The sequence below is a fragment of the Panulirus ornatus genome, chromosome 28, assembly GCF_036320965.1.
Source record: "Panulirus ornatus isolate Po-2019 chromosome 28, ASM3632096v1, whole genome shotgun sequence".
NCBI classification, from domain to species: domain Eukaryota; kingdom Metazoa; phylum Arthropoda; class Malacostraca; order Decapoda; family Palinuridae; genus Panulirus; species Panulirus ornatus.
The window spans coordinates 6,792,757-6,803,614 of NC_092251.1; the positions used below are offsets into that span (position 1 = coordinate 6,792,757).

General features: G+C 36.7%; 1 protein-coding gene across 1 annotated transcript in view; it reads left to right on the forward strand.

Moving 5' to 3' along the window:
• LOC139757745 (uncharacterized) overlaps nt 1–9,537 on the forward strand; it is a 33,986-nt gene extending 24,449 nt beyond the window's left edge. The window contains exons 6-7 of the mRNA XM_071678495.1: nt 2,400–2,554; nt 8,183–9,537. Of these exons, the coding sequence (XP_071534596.1) occupies nt 2,400–2,554; nt 8,183–8,266 (239 nt within the window). The 3' untranslated portion in view covers nt 8,267–9,537. The remainder of the gene's footprint in view (nt 1–2,399; nt 2,555–8,182) is intronic.
• The last annotated feature ends 1,321 nt before the right edge of the window (nt 9,538–10,858 follow it).

Here is a 10,858-nt window from a genome sequence, read left to right on the forward strand (position 1 = left end):
AAGGTAAATGAAATGAGTGCAGATTTTATTGACGAATTGACTGATGTCAGTGGACAGGCTCAACTTGCCTCATTTATGAGATACATTGATGGAGATGATATAAATGAACATGTTTTTTTTTGCAAAAAATTGGAACTCTGAACTGGGGAAGCCATATTCATTGTCATTAATCAGTTCTTCTCTGAAGGATTAGTTGGAAATCATGCATTAGCGTGTATACAGACATTTTTGCATCTATGAGCAGGAAAGTGAAGGGACTTATTGCATGGATTAAGAAGGAAAATCTTGATGTTGAGTGGACTCATTGCATCATTCACAGAGAATCATTAGCATCAAAAATAATGAGTTCAGTTACATGGGATATTGAATGATGGCATCAAAGTAATCAACTTTATGCAGTCAAGGCCACTTAATGCTCACCTTTTTTGCATACTGTGCGAAAAGCATAGGATCTGAGCACACACAGTTTTTACTGCACACACAAGTGCACTGGTTGTCGACTGGGAGGGTACTCACCAGGTTGTTCAAGTTGCAAGATAAGGTAGGCTCCTTTTTATCTAAACATGGATCTCCTTTTGCCACATTTTCTGAAACACTTAGCTTGCACAAATGGCATATCTTGCAGACATATTCAGCAAACTGAATGAGTTGAATATGTCTATGCTGGGCAGTGATGTGAACATTCTTAACTTATAAAGTTGGTGGTTTTCAAAAGAAAATAGAGTTGTGGAAGGAGATATGCTCAGGTGGAGATTTAATGTGTCTCCCTCTGTCACATGCTTATTTTTCCAGTAACAGTGATAAGAGACTGTGAAAATAGTTATTGTGGAACATTTGACCAACTTTATGTGCTTTTAAGTGTTACTTTCCTGACATATATGAGAGATCTGTACAGCTGGATTAGGTTAGAAATCCTTTCCGCCTGTCTGAAAATAAAATAAAGTTTTGTATTTGCCTTCAGGAAGCACTATTAGAAGTGTGTTCAGACCATGGCCTCAAACTGATATTTGAAAACTCAACCCTCACACAGTTCTGGGGCTGTGCAAAGAAGGAGCACCCTGACTTGGAAAAGAAGTCTTTGGAAAACTTTCTGCCCTTTGGGTCTACTTACCTCTTTGAAGCATCTTTCAATGCAATGAGCATTATCAAGTCAAAACAGAGAAACAAACTAAATATAAACATGGAACAAAGCCTGATTACTGCAGTAGCCTCGCTTCTACACAGAATGGCAAAAATCATCTTTTAACATCAACCCCACATTTCACATTGAGTTGTTAGTAATTTTCAAGTATCTTTATGTTATTTCTTTAGTCTTTTTCCTTTAGTATACTGAATGATAATTTATTGTCCAGCACTCAAATTATGCAAACTTGATATGATTTGCATTGTCCTTCCAAATAGTGAGTTTAATCAGTCATGGGGATACTTAATTGTAGAAGAAGGTAACAAGGGGTACAATAGGCAAAAAAGTTTGGACAAACTCTAGAGAATAGTATTTCAAATGCAAAACAAGATTGGTGGTTTTCATTTTCACTTTTCTTGCTAGTGGATACTTATCGAAAATGCTCTTCCTGATCATTTAGGTCATCAAACAGTCTTTGTTTTTTGTGCAGGTTTACTGTGTGCACATAACTTGCAGATTAGCAACCATAGGCATAAAATGGTGGTTATAAAGGTATAGAGGAGAGGAGAATTTTAGCCCATTTTTATCTGGCAATGGAAGAGACCTCTCTAGGCTACCAATGGTATGGTAAGTCAGCTAGATATTTAAAAAGTGGCAGTTGAATTTAACTCATCAGGTGATTTGGGTTGCTGTTACCTTAGAGCATATTAGTGTATGTGGATTGCAGTTTGAAGGTTGAATATCCATTTGACTTATTATAGGATTAGTATCCTTGTTGAGGTCTTCTCCATCACCAGGCAGGTGCAGAATACAGCTGTGCTTACCTTAGTATCCCTACAAATGGTATTTGAGGTGCATATCCTATGACTTATCAAATCATATGTAATCATATGTAATGTTGTTTGATGAAAAGGAAGAATTGTTATCATATGTATCACTTAGCAGAAATGATGAGAATAAAAGTTGAAATTTGAATGAATAACAGACACAGAATTTATTGATTGGGTGTAAGGAGGGAGGGAGGCCAGCATGGAGTCCATGTTCAGTTTCTCCATTCTTTTTCTGTTGCTTACTGCATGGGTGAAACCTACCATATGTTTTCAGGAAATGTTAGATAAAACTTGCATGAGTAAATATGCTCACATGAGCCTGAGCTTAGTTGAGGACAGACATGAGCTTCCTAGAATATTAAGTTGAGTTGATCTCTGTTTACAGATGCTCTTTTCCCAATATATTTTATTTGCATCATTTGTTATTTTTTCACCTATATTTTCAGGAATGGAAGTAGATTATGAAATGACTGATGATGGCAAGGATGTTAAAGGTGTTTGGGCTGGAAGTACTTTTTCTGTTAATCCCTCAGGCCTCTTAGCAAAGCTAAGTGATTGGTGTGAGGCACACCGTGTACCAAGGGCTACAGCTGACTTGCTAGTAAGTTATTTCGTTTCTTTGATTTCCATTCTTTTGATTTTGAAAGCCATGAATAAAAGCATTCCCAGTAGGTAAAGGATTTTTTATGCAAAATGTTTCTTAAAAACTATGTTTGTGATTTCAGTAGCCTTACTGACTGGGTGAATAAAATGTTATGGATTTTGCGCATAAGATTAAGGTGTACATCCCCAGAATCATTGTTTATAGCCTCATGAAATGTTGTTAGTTGTCTTAAGAAATATGTCCTTAAAATTTGCTCAAAAAAATTTTGTAGCTAGAACAAACTGGTGTGTTAAATGTTCTAGCCATTGGTTCTTACAGAAAACTAAGAATCTTGCAAAACTGAAAATCTTTCAATATGCATATATTTGTCACCATAAATCTCAGGGCCTCTTCTCTACTGGTACAAGTATAAGAAAACAGACTGCTTTAGAAAATCTTTATAATATCAATAATGATATCAGAAAGTGGGTAATTTTTATTCTGTGAAGCATACTTCTGGATTATTTGCAAAAAAATTGCAGCCAACAAGGGGAAGAGTATGATCATTATTTTCATTAAAGATGCTGTTAATCTTTAGAACTCCCAACGTTGCAGTCATATCATGCATTACTTATCCATGACTGATTATACTGTAGCTCTTCTTAGTTCCACATCAGGGTTTTTGTTAGTTGTGATGTATATTTCAATAAGTATTTTGGAAGAGGATAGATGATATCAGCACGTATGAGAACATTCATAGTAATTTCAATTTAGCACTCTGTAATTGAATCGTTTTCATTAATTTAATAATCATTTTAAAAACCTGTGTCTCAAATACCTTCCATCCCCTAGGAAATCTGAAGGGTGCTGAAGAAAAGTTTCAGTGCTTCTGAAACACACCTCCCTGACATACTCCATACCCCTCACATACTTTTGGGACCTTTTCCCAATACATTCCCTTCATTTCTGTACTTGGATACCAGCATTTTCCCCTTACTTACATGTGTAAATGAATTGTACAGAGTAAGGATTAGTTTCTTTGACTTGAATTCAGGTGCCATTCCATTGATACTTTATTTTTTCAGTGTTCAGATTGCTTGGCTTTAGGTCTTTAAAGATTATGAAACTTAAGCCTTTTTTCTTTTTGTTATACTGTAGCTTAGCAGAATTCATATTGTAGTTTGTGTTCACTGCCTTTGTTTAAAACATTAACCTTAATGATATTAGAATTCATATTTTACCTCTGAGCCCATGCAATCAGAGTGTCTGAGTCAGTTTACAACTTAAAACGTTCAGTATCCACAATTACAGTCCATTGTAGTTTAGTGTCATCTGTATATTTTGATATTTCACAACATAGCCAATTGTTAGCTTCAATGATGTCTGCCGGAAAGAGAATTAACCCACAGACTGATCAATTACTGATCATGTTACATCAAGCTCTTTTGAGGCTTGACTCTTTTTCACTTTTTTATGTTTATAGTTGATTTACCAGTGTTTTAGTTACTGAATGTATAGTACCATATGGTTTAAAGTTTGTCCGTAATCTTTGACAAGGGACATTGTTAAGTGCTTCTTGAAAATCCAACTAAATGACACCAATCATTTATGTTTGTAGATGTGCAGATTTTATAAAGAAAAAAAAAATGTAGGTTTCTCATGCATGAACATTTACTTCAAAAAGCATTCTTCAAATTTTTGATCAAATAATGGTCCTGTGATTGATATAGAATCTTATTTTGAGTGATAATTTATGTAGGTTTGCCAGCTATAGACATCAAGTGAATTTGTAGGGATAATAAATGAGGTATGGACATTAAGTGATAAGGTGCGTATAGAAACAGAGTAAAACTAGAATACTCTGTCAAACCAAGATTAATCTTCCATTAATGAGTTATTCAATAATTAACCCCAATTACAGGTCTAAAGGTTGATATGCAGATTATTGATATACAGATAAGGCTAACATGAATGATTAGATAAACATGCAGATAAGCTGACACACAACACAGATAATCACTGAGCTTACCCCCTTTGAATCAAGAGCTCCACAGCCGCCCTCTTCTAGCTTACCTTTCATGTAGACTGCAGGCATGGCTCGCAATTTCCTCATTTATACTGTTACTCTAAGGACAGGCAGGAAGGATAGTAAGGAGTAGGGAATCAGGATGGAGTGGCGTATACTGTTCCAATAAGAATAACCAGGAAGGGTAGTAAGGAGTAGGAACCAGGATGAAGTGGGATGATGAGAGGATAGAGGAAGAGGAGGTGGCATAGTGGTCCTGATTGTATGAACCTGGGAAGGGACTTGACTCAGATGTCAAAACAGCAAGAGGTCACTGTGCTATCCCCGGTGATTTAGCACCACACTGAGGGAAGGGATAGAGAGAAAGCTATAACAGTGAGCTGTAAGCAATAAATCAGAATTTTAAGCCTTCACCAGTCTAATGCTTTTTCAGATACTCTTATGGGTCTATCTTTTGAAAAGGATTGGTTTTCTTTCCTCAAAACAGTAATCTTTCAGTTTCTTTTTGCTTATATCTTTGACATGTGAGAGGATGGTTGTGCATGCTCCACCCATCTGTGAAACTGAAATAAGATTACGTTTTTATAGTGGCCAACATGGCGTGGACAAAGTATGTACTTAACAAAGGTCATCATGACTGAAAGAAATAGAGTAAGAGAAAAACAGTGTCGAAATTAATTAGGACTCCTCAGATCTCTCTACACCTCACTCTTAAAAGTAGTAAGGTTGCAGGAAGAGGGAAACATGAAAGGGAAAAGAGAAAACCAGAGTTTACTTGTTTGTGAGAAGAAGGAGGTATCATAAGGATCAATCCTGGAATGGCTGATCTTCTCGGAGAAGTTGTTGGAAGTAGCATCCTGACTTGTGACTTGGATCCAAGCTTTGGTGGTGGAGATACATGGGGATACAAGAACAGTGGCCAAAATAGTATGTATAAAAGAGAGAAAATAGAGAGAGCAGCAACATTGCATTGTACAGAAAAGGATGGTTAAAAAGAGGTGATGTAAAGAATATTAATGAGGTTGAAGGATTTTGATTCCATTCTTGTAAGTAAAGAGGTGGAGGAATAGTCAACTCAGATTTGTTGGTAGTACTCCATACTAGGATGAATAAAAACCCCACCAATACCATGCACTTAGTTTTTAGGAAGTTGCCTTTGTGATGTTTATTATATTGGCTTTCCAAGATAGAGCCAAAGATATGGTTATGCCGAACATTTCTTATGTATTTCTTATGGTATTTTCAATATGAATTGAAGGGAAACAAATGACACAGAGATAGAGATACAAAGATAAGAATTTGTTGTAGCACTATTGAATACAACTAGATAAGAGCTTTTCCATTCTGAGATGCTGTGCAGATCCATACTAAGAGAGGAAATATTATCAGCACAAGAAAGAGAATGAGAAGTAGGAGGGGAGGGAGAGAGTTGGTGCACAAAGTGGAACCATCAGCAGAAGATTGAATAGGGTTAGAAGCAGATCATTTGTTGAGAGAAAAAAGAGATTGGCTGATAGTACAGAACCCAGAGGAACATCACTTCATAGGATGAGAGGAGATTGTAACTCTATTAATAACTACTGTAATGGAATGGACAGAGGAAACTATACTTTAGGAACCCGAGAGAAGTATAGAAACCAAAGGAAGGGAGTTTTATATACAAAGACTGGAGAAAGGTCAATAGCTATGACTAGAGTTTTCCCAATTGCATGAGAGAGGAGGATCAGGGGTGATTCACATGGAAGAGATTATCACCGGTACATTTAGCAGTGTAAAATCTGCACCATATTGCCAAAAGGCAGGGCTACCACATAGTGTTCCCCGCAGGAACATGTAGAGTTATGAAGAATGAACTGTGAGTTGTGTTGTCAAGTGTTACGTGTGACAAGGAAGGATTGTATATTTGTACACAGAATGGCAGTAGTCCATGTGCAGGTTAGGGAGAAAGAAAAGTCAGTTACCTGGGTCAAAGGAGTACAACTTGACAACCACTGATATGCTGGCTCACTATGCAGCTGTCACTAACCCTCCCAGTACCCAGGCGGCTAGTGCAGGTAATGTGACTCCCTGGTCATTGACTGCTTACAACTACTACGTACAGAGACATTTGGCTTCAACTTTTTAGATATAACATTCATACTAATTCTATTGAACCAATTGTGTGATGTATTTGATGGTAATGCAAGTATATTACAAACAAACTTGTAGGCTTTATGATGTGTAACATGTAGCCAGAGCAAAATTTTTATCTTTGTCATCATAACATCATCCCCCAGTACTGGTTTTAGAACACTCATTGTCTCTTAAAATAGTCTAGGACCTTATGGCTAAAGTACAGAGAGACATTGTTTATGAGATTTTTATAGGTGGTGCACAATTTGGATGACATGATGTCCATCTGCTTCAATTTTCTCCATAGTTTTGTTCTCTACCTCCTCGATAGCTTTGTGGAAACTTGACATCTTTTGTTATTTCTTCAAAAAAATACTGGGACAGTAGACTCTGAAAAAGCAGTTGCCTCTACTTCGTGAGGGAGAGCTGTTGTTTGTTCGACTTTGATATTAATATCTGCCATGGGTAATACAGTTCATAGTTGTGTATACTGTGTTCTGCCCAGAAAGTAAAAGAGAAAATTGTAGATATGGCAGAGTAATATGATATTCTTTGAGTAATACAAATATGTATGCAGTATCGAGTTTCATATAATCGCTCTTTGATATTTAAATACTAAAACTAAAGATATTCAAACCTACTAAATCATTTCAACTAAATTTTTAGTACTCATTAAACCTACAGAAATAGGCATGATTCTTGTTTTTGACAATAACATTGGTGTGGTTGCTGGTGTCCCAAATGTCAGAGAATCCATCATTTCAGTCTTAGCAGACAAAATGCTCTTGACGGGAGAACTGCTACTTCTAAAGTGCATCACCTTGCTGATTTCATGTAGGAGTGTGGGCTCTTATCTGGTCACTATCAACAAGCTGTGTACCTACATGCCAGCCAACAAACAATTTCAAAGTCCTCCATCCACTTCCACATTTTCAGCTTCCCAGGGCATCAAATTACCTTGCCATTTCTGCTAAATTGCTTATATCATTTTTACCTTTGGAAACATGCATGATTAAGATAACTAGTGGTGGAACACTGAACAACTCCCTGTTCATAGCAAACATGTAGAGTACTTTCTTTATGGTTCTTAATCTAAGAAAAGAACGCGAGGAATGGCATTAGTAGAAACAATGAACAATAAGGATCCTACCGAACAGCTAGACACTTTAATGTTAATCTTAACTTTATGTGTTTGTTTGAGCACTTGGTCATAAGCATGCACATGTTGAATGTCTAAGTGTATTTGTATGTACATGTAAAGATACATATATATCTCTAACTGATGGAGACACTCTGATGTCTCTGACCCTGGAGGTCCATACCTGGCGTGTCCGTAACTATAGGCAAGCAAGGATTAGAGATTGCTCATTGTCAAATCCTTTAGGACTTAATGAACTGTGAGCCAGAAGAGTACTCAAAAGACCATGCTCATGGAGAAGATAAGAGATGGCATAGGTTTACATTGATAGATATTTTATGATATAGATTGATTCTAATATTTCATATAGTTGACAGATGCACGTTGGCTGTCTCCAGAACTTGACCCCACAGTCGATTATGGTGAAGAAAAGGAAGTGGTAGACCTGTTATGATGCTGCATGCAAGAGTTTGACATTGTTTTGCAACATGCCATCATTATAGAGATGTTACAGGTATTGTGAATAAGAGGTATTTTGTAAGTTATATATATGATAAGAACATGATTAAGTTTTGTAAAATATTTTTAACTTGTAACATTTGTGTTATGTAGGCATATGTTCCTCAGATGTGTATGATATTACTTATGCTTGAAAATTATCAAAGACAGAATATCTATTGAAAGTGAAAATGATTTCTTGCTCCAAGTTCTGCGGTACAAGTGCCTACATTATGTATTTGTATATGATAAAAGAATTTGTAGTGGAAAATTTACTTGTATCACAGTATTGTACAAATTAGTATAAAGCATCCTGGAAGCAGGGTGGGAAAGAATTACCCTGCAGCCTGCCGGGTAAATATTTGCTGAACTAGAGAATTTGTTGGTTGACTTGGCCACTTTGCATCTCTGTATTTTATGATCACTAGTATGGTCATAATAGTTAATTGCTATTTTATGCCACAATTAACCTTTTCAAAGGTTTTATCTTGTATAGGAATGTACAAAAAAATGTACAGGGGAGGCTGTATGTAAGATTCATTTAGATATGATGATTTGTTATGTAAGGAGAGTTAGGATGATTGACTTGATTTTTTCTATTTTTGCCTAATTTTTAATTTACTTGAAAATTATTCCTGAAGCATCTGATAGATATTTTGCTAATTGGTGCATAGAATCCCAGTATGTGATTTTAGCTTCTGTTTAACAGATCATGTGACTGCTTTTATAGCTTTCATGAAATCATGAAGACAACATGGTGTATATGGATAAGCTTCTTATTTAGCATCCTTATGTTAAGTATGGGCACTGTACATGATAATTCACAGTCTTATGTCAAGGACATGAAGTGAAAGCTGGACATTAGTATACCCATGTGTGCTTGTTCATTCGTGTGTCCGTCCTTTAGGTACATATTGTGAGTCAGATTCTCTTAAAGCTTTACTGAATGGGCATAACTTGCTCTTTGCAGGCTTTCCATTATTTGAATATTTCACTTTCTGTAATAGGTCAAAAGTGTACCTCACCAGTTAAAAGCAACCCACTAGCAGAAAAGTGAACCTTTCATCCGTATTTTGAATTGTTGGAAAATTCACAGAGTATTGTGATATATTGATGAAGTCTTTTAAAGATTCTTTTTCATATAACTTTTTTTGTAGTTGGTAAGGCCTCTAAACATTATGCAAATTGACATGCATAAAATTCATATCGTTATGATTTTTTTTTTTTTATAAAAAAAAATGTTAGAATACAATGACAAGTCTAAAGAATTCATCATAAAGCTGTCTAGCTTCTTTCTCTCTTCACCACTTTCATGTCTGCCAAAATCAGCTTGAACTCAGTTTTCGTTTTCAGGATCACTATGTTCATAGCTGTTTGTTAATTTCAAATCATAGTTATCGGATTTTTCTAGTATGTTTCTCCGAATTTTGTTTAAACTTTCCTTCCTCATCAAGAAAAAATGTTATTTTTTTCACTGCTGATTGCTGTTTCTTACATTGGCAAGGTAATGCAGGGGCAGACAAAGAAAGGCAGCATTTGGTTACATCTGTTCTCTAGCTGTCATGTGCATTGCATCAGAACCATAGCTCCTTATACAGAAGACCAGGCCCCACAGAACTTTTCATGGTTCACCCCAACAAAGGGGATAAGAGTGAGTGCTCAAATTACAGAGGTATAAGTTTGTTGAGTATTCCTGGTAAATTATATGGGAGGGTATTGATTGAAAGGGTGAAGGCATGTACAGAGCATCAGATTGGGGAAGAGCAGTGTGGTTTCAGAAGTGGTAGAGGATGTGTGGATCAGGTGTTTGCTTTGAAGAATGTATGTGAGAAATACTTAGAAAAGCAAATGGATTTGTATGTAGCATTTATGGATCTGGAGAAGGCATATGATAGAGTTGATAGAGATGCTCTGTGGAAGGTATTAAGAATATATGGTGTGGGAGGCAAGTTGTTAGAAGCAGTGAAAAGTTTTTATCGAGGATGTAAGGCATGTGTACGTGTAGGAAGAGAGGAAAGTGATTGGTTCTCAGTGAATGTAGGTTTGCGGCAGGGGTGTGTGATGTCTCCATGGTTGTTTAATTTGTTTATGGATGGGGTTGTTAGGGAGGTAAATGCAAGAGTCTTGGAAAGAGGGGCAAGTATGAAGTCTGTTGGGGATGAGAGAGCTTGGGAAGTGAGTCAGTTGTTGTTCGCTGATGATACAGCGCTGGTGGCGGATTCATGTGAGAAACTGCAGAAGCTGGTGACGGAGTTTGGTAAAGTGTGTGGAAGAAGAAAGTTAAGAGTAAATGTGAATAAGAGCAAGGTTATTAGGTACAGTAGGGTTGAGGGTCAAGTCAATTGGGAGGTGAGTTTGAATGGTGAAAAACTGGAGGAAGTGAAGTGTTTTAGATATCTGGGAGTGGATCTGTCAGCGGATGGAACCATGGAAGCGGAAGTGGATCATAGGGTGGGGGAGGGGGCGAAAATTTTGGGAGCCTTGAAAAATGTGTGGAAGTCGAGAACATTATCCCGGAAAGCAAAAATGGGTATGTTTGAAGGAATAG